General features: G+C 36.1%; 1 protein-coding gene across 2 annotated transcripts in view; it reads right to left on the bottom strand.

Moving 5' to 3' along the window:
* LOC137031494 (complement C3-like) overlaps window positions 1-20071 on the bottom strand; it is a 162281-nt gene that overhangs the window by 64172 nt on the left and 78038 nt on the right. For both annotated transcript variants that reach the window (XM_067402480.1, XM_067402481.1), the window contains exons 27-30: window positions 8603-8686; window positions 8325-8481; window positions 7971-8134; window positions 320-478 (exon numbers count right to left, since the gene is read on the bottom strand). In XM_067402480.1, coding sequence (XP_067258581.1) covers window positions 320-478; window positions 7971-8134; window positions 8325-8481; window positions 8603-8686 — 564 coding nt within the window. The remainder of the gene's footprint in view (window positions 1-319; window positions 479-7970; window positions 8135-8324; window positions 8482-8602; window positions 8687-20071) is intronic.

The following is a 20071-nucleotide window of genomic DNA, read 5'->3' as shown; positions in this document are numbered from 1 at the left end:
AGCAGTGAGTGCAACCATTTGACGTCATCGTCACCCATTGTCCAAATATGTTACAGATTTTTAAATAACGTAAATTTTTCTTGGCTTTTCTACTACATATTTCAGTAAGAGACATCATTTACGTTATATTAAGCCATACAAGTCTTAACACAAGGGGTTCCCTTAAAGGTTTTATTGACCAAACAAGACTTGACTATTGCAAATAATTAAATATGATGAATAACAAACAACAAATTGCCCATAATACAACACAAATCAACTGAAACATTAAGCAGGAACCATTTAAAAAAAAAAAAAAAATTGATGAGCTACTCTTTACCTTGTCTGATCGTTTAAGATGCATATTTTCTCTTCTAATAGTATATCTGTGATGTCTGCTTCTTCCTGTCACTGACAGCTCCACATCCAGATTGAAGTCTTGTAGGTCCTTCACCTGTGTGCGATACTCTGCCACAGCCTGGAACACCACAAGGGTCGCCTAGAAAGCACAGAAAAGCATTCAAAGACAAGACTCCAGACTGTGACTAAATTGTAATGATGGGAGAAACAAAGCTTTTCGAAACTTTAATCAATTCACAGTGCATTCCAAACGGGATATATCGCCTCCAAAGGGCACTTCAGAGTGAAAACAATCATGGCCGCCCTATTGAAGGGTCGTTCCAAACCTAAGTGCTCAAAACTGGCCACTTCAAAGGGCCCTTCGGAATGAAGGATTTCGAAGGGTACAACTGATGGACCTTTCAGGCTCCCATGATCCTTTGCACATGGAAGTTGTTTGGCGTCACAGAATGCAATTTTACCTATAAATGTGTATATAGTATTTTTTTGCATACTACTGTAATATTTATATGAGTTAGATTTTGTATATTATTATGGTCAAAATGACATTGACAAATCATTATCCACGTCGGCACAAATGATGTTCGACTTCGCCAGTCGGAGATCACTAAAATTAACATTAAAGAGGTGTGTGAACTCGCAAATTCAATGTCAGCAAAAGTAATTTGTTCTGGCCCTCTTCCTGTTCGTCGGAGTGATGAGATAGTTAGCAGGTTATCATCACTCAATGGCTGGCTGTCTAAGTGGTGTGCGCAGAATAATATAGGTTTCATAGACAATTGGAAAAGCTTTTGGGGCAGACCTGATCTGTTGAAAAGAGATGGTATTCATCCCTCCCGGGATGGTGCTGCTCTTCTCTCTAGAAATTTGGCAAATAGTCTTAGAGCTGAAACATGACAAACCAGGGCCCAGATCAGGACGCAGACAAACTGGCTAAACCGACCGTCTGCTAGCCGCCTCACGTCACAGAACTCAGATAATTCACAGCACATAGAAACACTTTCACCTAGATATTATCACATAGAGACTGTGTCTGTACCTCGAACTAGTAAATACAAAAAACTTCCAAAACCTTTTAAGGGTAAAAATTTAATTGATGTTCAAAAAATGAAAATCACAGATAAATCAGATAAACAAATGATAAAGCTTGGGTTACTGAATATTAGATCTATTTCTTCAAAAGCACTTATTGTAAATGAAATTATCACAGACAATAAACTAGACTTGCTGTGTTTGACAGAAACCTGGCTAAAACCAGACGATTACATTACTTTAAATGAATCTAGTCCTCAAGGTTATGATTATCGACACAATCCTCGACAGAAAGGCAAAGGGGGAGGTGTTGCTGTAATTTATAGTAATATATTCAGAGTCATTCAAAAGAATTTCAAATATAATTCCTTTGAAGTGATGGTGCTTTATGTAACATTATGTAAGTTGACATTTGTGCTGGCTACTGTATACAGGCCACCAGGGCACCATACTGACTTTATCAAAGAATTTGCTGAGTTTCTATCAGAGTTAGTACTGGCTGCGGATAAAGTCCTTGTTGTTGGTGATTTTAATATCCATGTAGATAATAATAAAGACGCATTTGGATTGGCATTTGCAGATATTTTAAACTCTATTGGAGTTAAACAACACGTGTCAGGACCCACTCATTGTCGTAATCATACCCTAGATCTAATACTGTCGCATGGAATAGATATTGATGCTGTTGAAATTCTACAGCAGAGCGATGATATATCAGATCATTATTTAGTCTCGTGTATAATACAATTAGCCAAGGCTACAAAACCACCACCCAGCCATAAATATTGTAGAAAAATCACGTCTGCCACTAAAGATTGCTTTATAAATAATCTCCCCGAGCAGTTTCATCGCCTTGGTATACCTGACAACATAGAAGAACTCGATGCTGCAACAGAAACTATTGGCTCTCTCTTTTCCAGCACATTAGATGCGGTCGCTCCTTTACGTCTAAAGAAGATTAAGGAAACTAATCCAACGCCGTGGTATGATGAGCACACTCGGGCTCTAAAACGAGCTGTTAGAAAAGCTGAACGTAGTTGGAAGAAAACAAAACTAGAAGTTTTTCGCCTTTCGTGGAAAGAAAAAATGATTGAGTACAGAACAGCCATAAGAAATGCTAGATCTACTTATTTTTCAAATCTCTTAATAGAAAACAAACATAATCCTAGGTATTTATTTGACACAGTGGCTAAATTAACTAGAAACAGAGATTCAACTGCTGACGTTTCCATAGAGCACAGCAGTAATGACTTTATGAACTTCTTTACTTGCAAGATTGATAATATTAGAGAGAAAATTATAAACATGCAACCGTCTACAGTTTCTCTTCAGACAGTGCACTGTAGTGTCCCTGAGGTAAAACTAGAATCATTCGCCGCTATAGGAGAGGAAGAATTATCTAAACTTATCAAATCATCAAAATCAACGACATGTATGTTAGACCCAATGCCGACTAAACTACTGAAAGAAATGCTTCCAGAGGTCGTAGGTCCACTTCTTGATATAATTAATTCATCTTTAACACTAGGACACGTGCCAAAAACCTTTAAGCAGGCTATTATCAAACCTCTTATTAAAAAACCTCAACTAGATCCGAGAGATTTAGTAAATTACAGGCCAATCTCGAATCTACCTTTTCTGTCAAAGATACTAGAAAAGGCAGTTTCAACACAACTGTGTTCCTTTTTAGAAAGAAATGGAATCTGTGAGGATTTCCAGTCAGGATTTAGACCATACCATAGTACTGAGACTGCTCTCGTTAGAGTTACAAACGATCTACTCCTATCATCCGATCGTGGCTGTATTTCTCTATTAGTGTTATTAGATCTCAGTGCTGCTTTTGACACTATCGATCATAACATTCTTTTAAAAAGACTTGAAAACTATATTGGCATTAGTGGAATTGCTTTGGCATGGTTCAAATCATACTTATCTGACCGTTATCAGTCTGTGGTAGTTAATGAAGAGATGTCGTATCGATCACAGGTTAAATATGGGGTACCACAAGGCTCAGTATTAGGATCGTTGCTTTTCACTCTGTACATGCTGCCCTTAGGAGAGATAATTAGGAAGCATGGTGTTAGTTTTCACTGCTACGCTGACGATACTCAGCTCTATATTTCCTCGCGCCCTGACGAAACCTACAAATTCACAAAACTAACAGAATGCATAGCTGACATTAAAAACTGGATGACAAGAAATTTCTTATTATTAAATTCAGAAAAAACTGATTTCCTAATCTTTGGACCAAAAACTTCCTCACGAAAAAACCTTGAATACTCTCTAACACTTGACGGGTGCTCCATTAAACCTTCGTCCTCAGTTAGGAACCTGGGTGTGCTCTTTGATACCAATCTTTCATTTGAAAGTCATGTTTCTAGTATCTGTAAAACCGCCTTCTTCCATCTAAAAAATATATCTAAATTACGACATATGCTCTCAATGACAAATGCGGAACAGTTGGTTCATGCATTCATGACCTCAAGACTAGATTACTGTAACGCTCTACTGGGTGATTGTTCTGCTTGGCTTTTAAACAAACTACAGTTGGTTCAAAATGCGGCAGCTAGAGTTCTTACTAGAACCAGAAAGTATGACCATATTAGCCCAGTTCTGTCAACATTACATTGGCTCCCTATTAAACATCGTATAGATTTTAAAATCTTGCTACTTACTTATAAAGCTCTAAATGGTTTAGCTCCCCAGTACCTAAGTGAGCTCTTAATGCATTATAGTCCTTCACGTTTATTGCGATCTCAGAATTTAGGCCAGTTGATAATACCCAGAATATCAAAATCAACTGAAGGCGGCAGATCATTTTCCTATTTAGCACCTAAACTCTGGAACAATCTTCCTAGCATTGTTCGGGAAGCAGACACACTCTGTCAGTTTAAATCTAGACTAAAAACACATCTCTTTGCTCTTGCATACACATAACACATTATCAATACATTAACATTTTTCAAATCCGTTAAAGGATTGTTACGCTGCAATAATTAGGTCGGCCGGAACCGAGAACATTTCCTATAACACTAGATATACCTGTACATCAGAACAAGAATGGCATCTACGCTAATATCTGTCTCTCTGCTTATCCTGAGGTTTGCCGGGTGCTGGATCCAGGCCGTATCCAGGTCAGATGGAGAACCTGCGTCTGGACCTGACTACAACGTAGCCCAGGATCCCCGTATCCGCTTACATATATTTATATATAATCGATTTTTAATCTCTATAATAAAAATGTACAATTCAGATTTTGATCTCCATATACATTTACATATATATATCTTCCAAGGGGTTTTTTCCCTCCTAGGACTTTTTTCCCAGTGCTAGCACGCTGGGTTTTTCTCCTAGGGGGTTTTTTCCACCCCTGGAAGTCAGCCGACATTGGCTTAATGTAGCACCATCTTGTATATGTTACATATTACCACGCTTGTTTGTACAGTTTTAACCACTTCCCTTTTTTTCTGTGCTTCTAATATGTAAAGCTGCTTTGAAACAATTACCAATTGTAAAAGCGCTATATAAATAAATTTGACTTGACTTGACATTGTACAAAAATACTTAACAGCTACCTTTATCAGTCCACTCAGATGTTTCAAATACACAATAAAAAATATGATGCCATAAACCAGAAATACGTAAATATTGGGTGCAGTAGGCGCAATGATAGTACATAGTGTCTCTCACAAATGTCTCCAAGGTTGCAAGGCGCGCTCCCTGTCCTATAGGGGGCACATTGCGCCTGCTGCACCCATGGTACGGCAGCAAAGTTCCTTGATCATTACACTGGAATGAGAGTATAGTTCCTAGCCCTATCGGCCTAGATAATTGCAATTTTTCTTTTTCCGTCGGTCTTAGTACACAATGTAACTACAGAAGTGTCAAGTTTTAAAGAGGAAAAATATTGAAACTCTTTGGTAATTTTTGAGCAAGATGCTAACGGTCTAGTCAGATTCAATGAAGTATGCTAAGCTATGCTAAAAGTGGTACCGCCAGACCCGGAGATCGGCTGAATGGATTCAAAAACGGTAAAACTCAACTATTTAACTCTAAGGGAGCTAGAAAATTAGCATATTTTCAAAAAAAAGTGGAGTGTTCCTTTAATTTTTTTTAAGAAAATGAGTGATGGTTTCTCTAGATAAGACCCTTACTCCTTGTCTGGGATCATGTAGAACGCTTTGAAGCTGCACTGAAACTGTAATTTTGACCTTCAACCATTTGGAGGCCATTGAAGTCCACTGTATGGAGAAAAATCCTGGAATGTTTTCATCAAAAACCTTAATTTCTTTTCGACTGAAGAGAAAAGGACATGGACATCTTGAATGACATGGGGGTGAGTAAAATTATCAGGAAATTTTAATTTGAAAGTGAACTAATCCTTTAATTTAGAACCTAAATTTAAAAAGATGAAAATCTGGAGATGCCTAAAATCAGAATTTCACTTTCGCCTTCATTCAAATGCAAAAAATTATTAGCCATCCAACACTTGATCTTCACAAAACGAGTCCAAAGGATAACTACTGTCAGTTTTAGCTGGTAGATAAAATTGCATATTGTCAGCATTGCTGTGGTATAGATCTTATATTTCTTAAAAATGCACCCAAGTGGAGCATATAAAGTAAAACGAGAAGAGGGCCAAAAATGGACTTTTGGGGCACACCACATAAAAGTTGAATCAACAAAGAAGAAAACTTCCCACATGCTTTCCACATTCTCACTGAGAATGTTTTTGAGATAAGGTACACCACTGCAGGGCAACACCCTGAATACCCACCACATTTTCCAACCCATGTAACAAGATACTATGATTGATTGTATCAAATGCAGGAGAAAAAACGCAAAAGATTAGATAAAAAAAAAAAATAATAAAAAAAAAAATCAGTCAATTAGACAAAGGTCAGATAAAAACTGCTATTACACCTGACATTTCTGTCCCCTTCAATTCTGAAATGATGGCTACACCCCTGCATGCATGGTTTTACCTGTGGCTATCATGATATACGAAGTATGATACTAAGACCCATGGTTAATTTTAATGAGCAGAGTCTCAAACTAGAAGTTTTTACAGATGTTACTGTTTTTATTAACACTCTGAGGTCTGAGGTATCGCCAGCGATACCACCTCATTTTTTTTTTCTTACCAGTGTGACAGAGACTCAAAATACTCCGTCAATGTTGCACATACAATTAAGTTATATACCATTTTAATCCGTTGAATATCTTTTATTTGTGTACACTCAGAGTAAAAACAAAATGTTGTGCTTTTTGCAAAATAAAGAAAACTAACATGATGCGTGATCTCTCGTCTCCCTCTGAACGAAGTCCAATCTGAAAGTTCTCTGAAAATTAACTAACTTAGTGAATACTAATCACAAAAAAATGAGACTTATGTCTAAAAAACGTTGAAATGACAGGTTTTAAATCATGTAAGTCAAATCGAAAACAAATATTCTCTGTTTATGTAATCTGAAGGAAGAGAGCCATGTCAGAAGTCCGTGATTCAGCTCATTATCCGCTAATGCGGCCACGCCCACAGAGCGAGCGCTATTCAGAGGCAAATTCTGAGCAATACATGCATACATCGCCTCAATCGGGTATTTATTGTCTTGGTTAGTTGCTGGATTGTCACATGACCTGTTATTCTTTAGATTAATTTGTGGACTAAAGGTGCACAGAGCGCCCTTCGGCTGCAAGTATGAATTGCAAACACAGTATCCAGCGTTCATAGTGATGACAATAAATATTGAATAAATATTACTCCTCTGTATAGAAAATTGACAAACATATGAGAATCCATCAATATTTCTCCAATTGTGCATGCTTTTAAGCTAAAAGTCTATATGAAATGCCATAGAGGTAACATAATTGTTCAGACACTTTGCATCACAGAAATACATTATATTTTAAAGTATATAATAAGAATACCATTATTTTAAATTGTAATAATATTTCACAGTATTGCTGTTTTTCTGTATGTTTGATATACACCATGATGAGCTTCAGACATGATCACAGAGGGTTTTTTCACAGCCTACCTGTCTGAAAGGCCTCATTAATATGCAGGTCATTACAACTCATTATGCTATTCTTTTGACTTCTCAGGTGAGAATCACACATTATTCATGAAGATTTACGCTTCCACACATACTGTGTTTCTTGACAGAAAGTGTCTTACAAAATTTAATAATTTTGAAGCAAAAACTGTAGTCTACAACCTTCAATACCCAGATTTTTTTTGTTTTTTTCAATAACCACGCATAAACATTATTCCTTCAAAAATACAAACATGTACATACATGTTCCTCACATATTATTGTAGCCTAGTTTGTGCTGAATACAGTGTAATGACACTTTTTCCATTAATATGTTTATGAACAACTGAAAAAAGCACAAATATCAGGGCATGTCAAAACTTCTCCAGGCCCCAAATCAGCCTCAGACTCCAGAGGGTTAAGCGCAAGCTACTGTTATTGTCAACTCAAGCTACATTCAAATGACAAGATGTTAGTTAGATGTCCCTGTAAAGCTGCTATGACACAATCTGCATTGTAAAAAGCGCTATATAAATAAAGGTGACTTGACTTAACTTAGTGTACCTGCGTGGTGCCATAGCCACCATAATGAGACTGTTGTTTGCCCAGCCAGCGCACTGCCTCTCCTGCTTTATCGAAGTCTTTGGCCTTCACAAGCGCCAGCACAGCATAGGCCGTCGCCTCTAGTGAGTGATGACGCTGTCCAGTGACATTCCAAAACCTACCGGCTGATTCAAACACAAATCAGGAATAGAAACAGGAGTGTGTTGCTGTTGCCTCTCTATTCGTTCCATTACTGTTATTGACACCAACAGGCAGCTATCATTACACCACAAAACTTTGATAATTCTTCCATTATTTACACTTGGGTTTGGGTTAGAATTAAAGTACAACACTTTTTGATGATTTGTCACTGACCTTCTTCTTGGGTGGAATATTTCATCAAGATGTCTTTATTGAGTTTTTCAGCATTGGCCAGGGCGTAGGACGTCATCGCAACAGCGTAAGGATTGGTCAGGTGTGGAAGTCGACCTTCTAAGAAGACAACAGCCTTCCTGATACTTTCATCCAGACTCTATAAAAGTGTGGGTATGATGTTTCAATCAAGAAAAAGAGTGGGGAAAAACAACTGTTCATTTTTAATACTTTTTGAATTATTATTGTTGTAAACAGAACAGTTAAAGAGATGTACTTACTGTAACTGATGCAATACAGATTCCTCTGCCCTCTTGCATGGCAATCACAACAAAGGCCACCAGAGAGGCATCGGCATCTATACCCTGGAATAAAGCACAAAATTAAAACACAGAATATCACCAAAAAATAAAAAAAATAAAAAAATAAATCTGTTTTCATAATAAATCAGCAAATGTAGCCATTTTTACTACACTCTCAGAAATAAAGTACATAATTGTACCTTTAGGGGTACAATGGCTTGTCACTGGGGCTGTACCCTCAAGGGTACAGTTTTTGTACCCTTGGCATAGGGTACAAATTTGTACCCTTGTGATTTGTACCTTAAGAGACCAGTTTTGTACCTTTGGTGACAATTGTGTAGCTTTATTTAACAGTACAAAAATTGACCCTTCAAAAAGGGTACAAAATTGGCAAAATTTTTCTTTTCTCCCAGTGTGTTTAAGATTTTAATTCAAAATGCCTGATCTGTTGCATGAAAGTGCTGTTGTTAAAATAACTTAATAATGAATGGATATCAAACCTCTGTCAATCCTCAAAAAGAACTTAACTGTTAATTATTATAATAATTAGGGATGTCCAGATCCGATCACGTGATCGGAAATCGGGCCCGATCATGTGGTTTCAGACTCGATCGAAATCGGACGTTACCTCCCGATCAGGACTCGGATATGTATTAGGGGTGCAATGTATTAGGTTCGGTACGCACTTGCACCGCGGTCCATCTCGAATGATGATCGCATCTATTGTTTAATATGGTTTGTTTAAAATAGCAACGTGGAAAACAGACAGAGTTCAGATAATGTATGTTTCAGTCGATGGATGCACAAAACGTTACAACAACGATAATCAGAAAGCGTGGACAAAACAGTCACTCTTTGTAAACTGTTAACTGCGAGTGCCGTCTGCTGTAATGTCCAGTCATTTACGCTGTCATCAGCCGGGTGTTGATACAGGTGAGACCTGAACAGCACACGTTGCTATCTGTGTTTAAACTAACTCATTTTAGCCTTGCTGATTTAAACCTTCAAGAACAAGACGCGAAAGAAAACTCGCACGCGCTGTGAGAAGATTTGTGTGCGCTCATCCGTAGCGCGCACGCTTATTCCAGTCAGCGCGCAAATAGTTCTCTTTCAAGCAGGGGCGGAGCCAGACATTGTAAACATTCGGGGCTTAGCCCAAATCTATGTTTGTCCAAAGACATTTTAATTTTCAATTAACAGCTTTACTGATATGAAAGGAGCTTTTCTTGTCGTATTCTTGTTCAGAAAATGTACATTTGACACTGTAATATGTAAAAGTTTATTGAACGTACCAGCTCTAGGGGGGTGCTTCCCCCGGAGAAAATTTTGTACATTTTAAGGTTAAATGCATCAATTGATGCACTCTGGAAACTCAAAATTAAGAGCTTCAACACATGTACAATGTACAAATTGAACAAAGAAACAGCATTGACTTGTACCTGGACATTAAAAAGGGTTCACTTCAAACATCTTTTTTTACAATACTTTTGTACTCATTTCTTTTTAAAAGATAAATCCTTGAGCTTTTATTTTGATCATCACCAGCTGATCGTGTGCGCAAATGTGCGAGAGAGAGAAAGCACGGCCGGTGTATGGTCGGATACTGTAGAAAAGCGGTATTGAACTGCTTAACGTATTTTAATAGAGAGATGTGTTAAGAAAAATTATATTTTGAGAGCACTGTTAAGAAACCTCTAACCTGAAATTCCTGCTTGCTGACTGTCTCGCACTCTTGCGGTTGACTGTGCTAGCTCCTCCCCTACCTGCTGCATATTCAACAGAGAGGAAGAAACGGTGTAGCCCATAGGCTACCGACAGCAAAGAAATGTATTCTATAGGCTAGATTATTTTTAAGGTCTATTTTTACAGGCTGTATGCAGAAGCGCAATGAAATAAAGCAACTTATGATTTCGGGGGTTTACATAGGCTATTGTCCAGTTTCATATTTTCTCAGTGACAGTCATTACATTCGTGGCTTGACTCAAAACATTCGGGGCTGAAGCCCCGGCAAAATCGGCTGGCGCCGCCCCTTGCGCTTTGGCGGCCAAATTCATTCAAAAATTGTCAACATGCCCGTCCTAGCTAGTAGCCTAGCGAACATAGTCGGTTATGTCTTAAGTGAACGTATATTAGTCGAGAAAGACAGCGCATGTGGAACAGTATATGTACTGGATCGTGCATGTCTTAAAGGGAAAAAAAAACTATTCCTGCTGCCTGTATTTAATGTTAAATCAAACAACAAATAACAAAGAAATCACTCACTGCTCTTGACTGAATAGTTTTTGTAACTTCAATAATAATTAATCTTTATTTATTTTATACAGTAAAGATAATATGCAGTGATATTTTATATTTGATTACTATTTGATTACTGTTAGATACCTGAAAAACCTGAAAAGCACTGTTCCTGGATCTGTTTTTTCGCTCTTCTTTATTCTTTTTTATGTAGGCTATTATAGAAGTATCGGATCGGGACTCGGTATCGGCAGATACTCAAAATCAAATGACTCGGACTCGGACTCGAGGGCAAAAAAACGTGATCGGGACATCCCTAATAATAATATCAAAATCTGTAGAAATACATTAGGGGTCAATCACTTTCAGAGTCAGTCACATGCTCTGTTTAATCTACTTAACGTTTGTCTACTTGTTTTAGACTTTATCATGCATGCAGTTTTTATTTTAATTAACACTCTCAGAAAATAAAGTACATAATTGTACCTTTAGGGGTACAATGGCTTGTCACTGGGGCTGTACCCTCAATTGTACACATTTGTACCCTTGTGATTTGTACCTTAAGAGACCAGTTTTGTACCTTTGGTGACAATTTTGTACCTTTATTTAACACTATAAAAATTGACCCTTCAAAAAGGGTACAAAATTGGCTTTGACAGCGTATAATCGTTGATTATAATACACACACTGAATTAAAATCAGAATTTATTAAATCCTTTTCATTTTCACATTTTACAACATTTCATTTTAAACACATTTTTAAACATTCCATATGAAACCCAATTTAGGTTTACAGTGCTTTGGAAAGCACAATCATAATGGTTGTGTTTACTCATTGTGAAATGGCCAGATTCATTGGTGACATCCAGTATTAACTGGTGGTATAGATGTTATATTATTTCTTTATCGCGTCAGATCCAGCAGAGCTTTTATAATCTGAAAAGGGTTTTTTGAAACACACACAGACATCAAGAATCAGCATATGACCCTCAACAATGGTGACAATCAAACAAAGCGCTTCATGTTGCAGTGCATGATGGGAGCCACCAATCAAAACTCATCCATGGCTCCCATCATGCATTGCAACATGAATAAATTATGCAGCAGAATTGTCCTGTAATTTTCGTAGATTGTTCATGTTTGCTTTTATTTTTCTGTTGTTTTGTTGTGACAGTAGCTTGTTTTGTGATGTTCAGAGTTGATCTGTTTGTCAGTATTTTGTATTTATTTATCGTCACCGTTCTTGAGAATCAGATGCTGATTCTTGATGTCTGTGTGTGTTTAAACACTGAAGCCTCAGTATGTAATACTCTTTAAAAAAAAACAGTAAAAAAAGTTAAAAAGTAACACTGAAGCAGTGTTAAAGTTAATGAGATAATTGATTGAAGATTGATTGATGATTGACAATTAGTGGAAACACCTGATGTTAATAAGCAGAATCACTGAAGGAAAGAGAGAAAAAAGGTGTTAATTAATGTTTTATGAATGTTTCATTTCAAGTCACCATGAAAGAGGTCAGTGTTTGCTTTAGTTGGGCTCTTGACTCTTTACCTTTTATTATTAATTATTCTCTGGCTGCTCCAACTTTGTGTTTGTAAAGCACGTTTATTATGGTCAGAGAAAATATGATCCAATCAAAATATAATATGATGATATAATCATCATGTGATGGCCTGATGTTGTTTAGAGTCTAAATCTCTGACTGTGTGCTTGATGTGTAGCTTTATCGTTAATGATTGTATCAATGATCCATTCAGAGCGACTCTCCAGTGAATGAATTTACAAGTCTGACTGAAAATTAGACAAGAACTTGAGTGTGTGCATGATTGATAGCGAAAAGTAAGTCTGCCTTCTAATGTTGAATTTTAGGATGAATTATTGTAACTGAAAATCATATTTAGGTCAGTTGGTTTTGAACTAAATCTGCTGTACAGGGCAATCTGTTTAAGCCCACTGAAATGCTTTAATGCGGACACATCCACAACAATGAGTCTACAGATCGCAATCTCGTTGCAATCAGAACAAAACATATTTTAAAAATAACTTGCCGCTTCAAATAACGATTGTATCGATCACATCATTACGGCACTAGGAGGCGAAAAGTGACTGTTAAGATGTATTTGACATTGAATGATTCATTCAAAAGATTTGTTCAAAAACATTGATTCATCCAGTAATGAAACAAGTGAAATAGTTATGAGTGAGTCATTAAATCATTCATTCAAACTCATTAATTAATTGAATATTTTTAAATAGACTGCAGGAATTAATATTTTGTCCTCTAGTAAATAATTATATGTTTTAATTATACTTTCACTCAAGTAAAATTGAAAAGGAGCACTAAATACTTTCACTTGAATAATATGTTATGATACATATCTGTACTTTTTTAAGGACCGAGTACGAGTAGTGATCCTTTTTTTTTTCCAGTACTCGACGAAACCAGTGCCTATATATTTATTAATTGCTCTCGCTCTTTTTTTTGTTTTTGTTTTTTTTTTTGGTGATGTTGCACTTTTCCAAGCACAACACAGTTTCTTTATTATTACTCTAATGATGTCAATCACTGCCATGACGTTTCTTGTGAGAGACGAGCGCTCCAGTAACTTTCCACACTCCACAGGCACCGCATGCAATGTTTTTGTCCGGAGACAGGAGTAACAACTGCAGATTATGAGTTACCTGCGGTGAGTCCAACATAATGAATCCACTAACACGACACAGCGAATGCCGGTGGTAAACACTTGTGTTCCAATATTCGTGCACGAGTTTTGGGAGGCGTTCCCTCAAAATGAGCTGTGAAGGAGGGGGGTTGTTCTCACGCATGAGCTCATTTCAAAAACTCACTAACAGTATTTGGTTTCTCAGTCGACGAAAAGATCCTCTTTAGCACCTTTAATGAATACAATGTAATAAGAATAAACATGAATTTAAGTAAAAAAAAAAAAAAAAACACAAGTAGCATTTGTTTAAATATTTATTTAAATTTGAAGAGTTTGGTACAAAAACACGATATATTTAAAAAAAAAAAAAAAAGAGTTTCCACCAAAATCAGTATTGTACCTGGTCAGTATTGAAAAGTAATTTTGCGCAAAATGCAATATCCGTCATGTTATTCTGTCAGGTTTTCTCTCTTTCTTTCCAAAACGTGACAAACACCAGTCTCCTTTTTCTGCAGAACGCGATATATCCGCTCAACCAATCACAGCGCACCATTCCACGCACTAGTTTTCATTATCTGCTTTGTACTTTGAGATCAACAAAAAAAGAAAAATTAATAATTTTGACGGCATTGATGAACCTGTGGTGGTTTCTGCAGTGGGGAAGAAATGCAGGTCATCGAAATGTAATCATTTACGTGAGGAGATTAAGAAGATGAGATCATCCAATATAAATAAGAAGCAAATATAGCAGACAAAATAAGCCTAATCATGACATGGAGGCGCCGGCGCGATCACCTTTGTTGCACATGAAATGGAGCACGCCTCATAAATGAACCGAAACTGTGGAACTGTGTGAGTGAGTCCAAGAAGAATTGCACAGGTTTTAGCAATATTGCAAACATAACTTGCTGGCCCTCCAAAACAATACTGATCCTCCTCATTGCAGACAAAAATGTTCAGGGCTATGTGCTGCAGGAGATATTGCTGCACATCTCCATTCTCACACTATAAAACAAACATGTATTTTATCTTGAAAATTCCAGCATTGTAATGTTGATTTGTTTAAGGTTTTAACAAATGTAGGTACAAAATGCATCCAGGGGTGCATTTCTCAAAAGCATCGTAAATAGCATATTCGCTGTCATTTTAGCAATCATAGCACCAATTAGAAACAATGGTCTCCACGATAAACTCACAATGCTTTTAAGAAACGCAGCCCAGAACAGTAACTGTTCTTGATACTTATTTTATTTTATACCCAGCAACTGACCAAGTGAAGGATGACCGTCTCCCCAGCCAGAGGTGGAGATTCCAGGGGTCAGAAAGTAAAAGTCCTGCCATATTTTTATCTCATCCACTGAAGCATTAATGAGATAATTAAGTGATAAATTGAGAGATGATTGAGCATTATTGAAGACACCTGATGATAACAAGCAGAATCACTAAAGGAGAAAATCACAATTTTTAAGTTACCATCATCGAGGTCAGGGTTTGTTTTAGTTGAGCTCTTGACCCTTGACTTTTTAATATTAGATTTTGTTTGGGCAGTTTTAACTGCATTAAAACCAAACAGACGAGCAAAATTAAAAGATGATCAGGTGTTGGTTATGTTTTTACATAAACATTATTTGATCTGAATCACTAAACTCATTTAGAGCCCAATCTCTGAGTTAGTTTTACATTATTGGTTACAGCAGAACTGTGATGCTACAGCAGAAGATCAACTTATACAATACAGAATTTTTTTTTTTTTTTAAAGTTGCCCTTATCACAAAAAAAAACAAAAATTCTTTTAGGCAAACACAGACATCAAGTATCAGCCTGTGAATCTCAACAACGGTGACAAGCAACATATTCTGATCAACAGATCAACTCTGAACATTAGAAAACAAGCTACTAAAAAGTCACAGAAAAACAGCAAAATTTTAATAGTGAGAATAAATGAAATTACTAAGACAATTAAGCTCATAATTTATTTATGCAGCAATGCATGATGGGAGCCATGGATGAATTTTGATTGGTGGCTCCCAGAATGCACTGCAACATGCTTTATGATGGCCACCACTGTTGAGATTCACAGGATGATTCTTGATGTCTGTTTGTTTAAATGAGCTCTGCTTTTTTTTTTTTTTAAATCAGGGGCCGTATTCACAAAACATCTTAAGGCTAAAAGTAGCTCCTAACTTGCCAATTTAGGAGAAACTCTTAAAAATAATGGGTGTGTCAGTCCTAATTTTAGGACTCCTAAATGTTTGCTCTAAGAGTATTTCACAAAGCATTTTAGCGCTAAAACTAGCTCCTAAGTCTGTGAAATGTTAGGAGTAGTCAAGAGGACTCCTAAGTCTACCCCGCTAGAAATTTTACGTTCCCAGAACATTCTCAGAACGTCCCCACTGGTGTTGAGTAACGTTCCCATTATGTTCACAGACGGTCACGATGTGGAGTTCTTTTAAGTTTTGGTGGACATTATTTGGTGGACCTTCAGGGAACATTCACGACATTCTCTGAACGTTTAGGGAACCATACTTTATTTGGAAATGTTCTCAGAACGTCCCCGCTGCCCTTGTCAAAAACTTGACTAATAAAAGTGGCTGTTCAAACAAAAACTATTTTCACTTAAAGCTCTATACAGGTATTTTCATAATTAATATTTTGAAACCTTTTCTTTAAATTGCAAATCTCTTGCATTAAATCATTAGCTGACAAAAACACACACATGAGCTAATGTAACTGCTGTATCACTGCATCAGTAACTACACAGATACTGTCTTTAAATAAAGCAACATGCAGCAAAACATCAGTGTTTCTGGATCATCACTGACTGAAGCACAGGAGCTACCCTTCAGCACAATGGTGACACATAAAACTCAGATAACACAAACAACATTAAACAATAACAGGGGCCGTATTCACAAAACATTTTATCTTACCACTAAGAGTTCTCCTAAAAGTTCTTAGCTAAGAGTTTTCTCTTAAAACCTATTCACAAAGCTGCTGAGACAAACTTTTACTAAGGAATAGACTGAAGTCTTAAGCTAAGAGTAAGGGCGGGGTTGACCTCGTTGCTATGGAGTAAACACACAGTGATTGGCTGATGGGGAGGAGTCAGTGATTTAATCACAGAAATATTGTAGAATGAGGTGTCATGTTTCCATATTAAAATAAAGGTTTAAAAATACAAATGTTGCCCTATTCAAATAAATGTTTTTTTTTAATAAAAATGTTCCCACAGTCAAAATAAAATGTTGACATATTTTTGCCATAAAGGTTTTAAAATGTAGGCTAAGTGTCACTAATTAAACTATCCAGTTAATTGTCCACCTCTTGGATGTCTGCATCTCAAGAGAATGCATAATTCAAACGGTCTTTCTAATCAGCACGAGAAGAGGAATAAATACACAGATGAGATTATATATATATATATATATATATATATATATATATATATATATATATATATATATATATATATATATATATATATATATATTTTTTTTTACTCTATTCAATTATTTGTAAGTGTGAACCCATGTAAACCACTGCCACAGGTAATCAGACAATATTTATTTATTTATTTATTTATTTATTTGTTAAAGATTAATTTTTGGCATTGATTCAAATCTATAAATTACATTTTTTTTTTTTTTATTGCATTGCATTTTATTGCATTTATGAAGAAAATGTTCAGCACCTAAGGCTCTATCCTCTATTCCCTCAATGGTTTTCAGTGTCTTTGGGTGGATTAGGACTGATTGTGATTTGGTCTTAGTGACTTAGGAGTCCTCTTGACTACTCCTAACGTTTCACAGATTTAGGAGCTAGTTTTAGCGCTAAAATGCTTTGTGAAATACTCTTAGAGCAAAAATGTAGGACTCCTAAAATTAGGACTGACACGCCCATTATTTTTAAGAGTTTCTCCTAAATCGGCAATTTAGGAGCTACTTTTAGCCTTAAGATGTTTTGTGAATACGGCCCCAGATCTCTCTAGATATCTGCATCTTCACTTATTACAAACCAAATTTTACAGAACATTTGGGACATAAAACGTCCTCTTTTGGTTATGAAAGAGCTGCAGTTCAAGGTTCATTATATGATTTTAGGGGGACGTTCCAATTTGGTTTATTTTATGGTCACATAAGAACGTTACAATGAGGATATTTAGGACATTAAACTGAACATTACTGAACTGAACATAGACAATGTTCTTAATACCAGTGGACGTTCTGAGAATGTTCTGGGAACGTAAAATTTTTAGCAGGACAACCTCCCACATAGAAGGCAACATTCTCAGGACCTTGCGCAACGTTCCCTAAAAGTTCTCAAAAGGTGATGAAAATTCTGAACCTTTACAGAACATTCGGGACGTTCCTTAAACGTCCTCTTTTGGTAATGAAAGTGCTGCAGTTCAAGGTTCCTTATATAACTTTAGGGGGGCGTTCTCTTTTGGTTATTCTATGGTCAAAAAAAAGGTTACACTGTAAAATGTAATTAGTTGAGTTTACTTAGAAAGCTTAATTAAACTGTTGGGTTTACATAAAAAACTTAAGGAAACCGATTGCCTTAAATTTAGCAAGTAAGTTAACTCATCATTTTGAATTGATAAAACTAGCTACCACACAGTACAGAGTACTTAGAAATCTTGAGTATTCACTGTAAAATGTAATTAGTTGAGTTTACTTAGAAAGCTTAATTAAACTGTTGGGTTTACATAAATACTTAAGGAAACCGATTGCCTTAAATTTAGCAAGTAAGTTAACTCATCATTTTGAATTGATAAAACTAGCTACCACACAGTACAGAGTACTTAGAAATCTTGAGTATTCACTGTAAAATGTAATTAGTTGAGTTTACTTAGAAAGCTTAATTAAACTGTTGGGTTTAGCTACCACACAGTACAGAGTACTTAGAAATCTTGAGGATTGGTAATTCAATTTTGCAAATTGAGTACTTAGTTCAGTCATGTTAAAAATCTTGTTCACATTATGTAGAAACTGCCTTAAATTTCTCAAGCATTTTTTACTCAGTTGCAACAATGGACCATACATTTATTTGTGTTTATTAAACTGGAGATACTGTTGAAAATAATAAAGTTTGATGTCACCATCATGGTGGAAAGTGTTTGCTTTAGTTGGGCTCTTGACCTTGACTTTTAACATTAGTGTTTCTCTGGCTGTCGTAACTCAGTGTTTGTGAGACACAGCTGTTATGGTGTAAAAAGCCAAGAGAAATACTGGGATTGATCTATTGCGTCTTTCCTGATGATATCATTGAATACCCAAAGATTTAATCCTGAGGTTTATTCTTAATCAAAAGTGTGAAAAGTGTGGTTTGTCATTAAAAACAAATAAGTATTTTTTTTTTAATAACCAATGAAACTAGCAAGAGACGGCGCACTGTTGAAATCATATTTTTAATATGTTAGTCAAAAAACATTTTGGACTATATAGACACACGGAGACATCAAGAATCAGTGGTACAGATCCAACAGATCAATCCCAGTATTTCTTTTGACTTTTTTCACCATAACAGCTGTGTCTTACAAACACTGAGTTACGACAGCCAGAGAAACACTAATGTTAAAAGTCAAGGTCAAGAGCCCAACTAAAGCAAACACTTTCCACCATGATGGTGACATCAAACTTTATTATTTTCAACAGTATCTCCAGTTTAATAAACACAAATAAATGTATGGTCCATTGTTGCAACTGAGTAAAAAATGCTTGAGAAATTTAAGGCAGTTTCTACATAATGTGAACAAGATTTTTAACATGACTGAACTAAGTACTCAATTTGTAAAATTGAATTACCAATCCTCAAGATTTCTAAGTACTCTGTACTGTGTGGAAGCTAGTTTTATCAATTCAAAATGATGAGTTAACTTACTTGCTAAATTTAAGGCAATCGGTTTCCGTAAGTTTTTTTTATGTAAACCCAACAGTTTAATTAAGCTTTATAAGTAAACTACACTAATTACAAAAAAATTACATTTTACAGTGTACAAATAGGAGATTTGGGACATTAACAGAATGTTCCCACATGGTCCTCTGTTGGTCATTTAATTACGTTCCCGATATGACTTCAGGGGGACATTCTATTTTGGTTATTTTATGGTCATGCAAGAACGATGTGGAGTTCTTTTAAGGTTTGGGGAACGTTATTTGGTGGACCTTTAAGGAACATTCAGGACGTGTTTAGGGGACTATCACTATAGGACGTTCTGTTAACTTCCCAAATGTCCTCTTTGTAACGTTCTTGCATGACCATAAAATAACCAAAATAAAACGTTCCCCTAAACTCATATCGGGAACGTTATTAAATGACCAACAAAAAAAACATGTAGCAACGTTCAGTTAATGTCCTAAATATCCTCATTGTAACGTTCTTGTGTGAGCATAAAATTAACCAAATTGGAACGTCCCCCTAAAATCATATAAGGAAACTTAAACTGCCGCACTTTCATTACCAAAAGAGGACGTTTTATGTCCCAAATGTTCTGTAAAGTTTTAGAATTTTTGTCACTTTTAGAGAACTTTTAGACAAAGTTGCACAA

The sequence above is a fragment of the Chanodichthys erythropterus genome, chromosome 12 (assembly GCF_024489055.1).
Source record: "Chanodichthys erythropterus isolate Z2021 chromosome 12, ASM2448905v1, whole genome shotgun sequence".
NCBI lineage: Eukaryota > Metazoa > Chordata > Actinopteri > Cypriniformes > Xenocyprididae > Chanodichthys > Chanodichthys erythropterus.
This window is presented reverse-complemented; position numbering and strand designations above follow the sequence as displayed.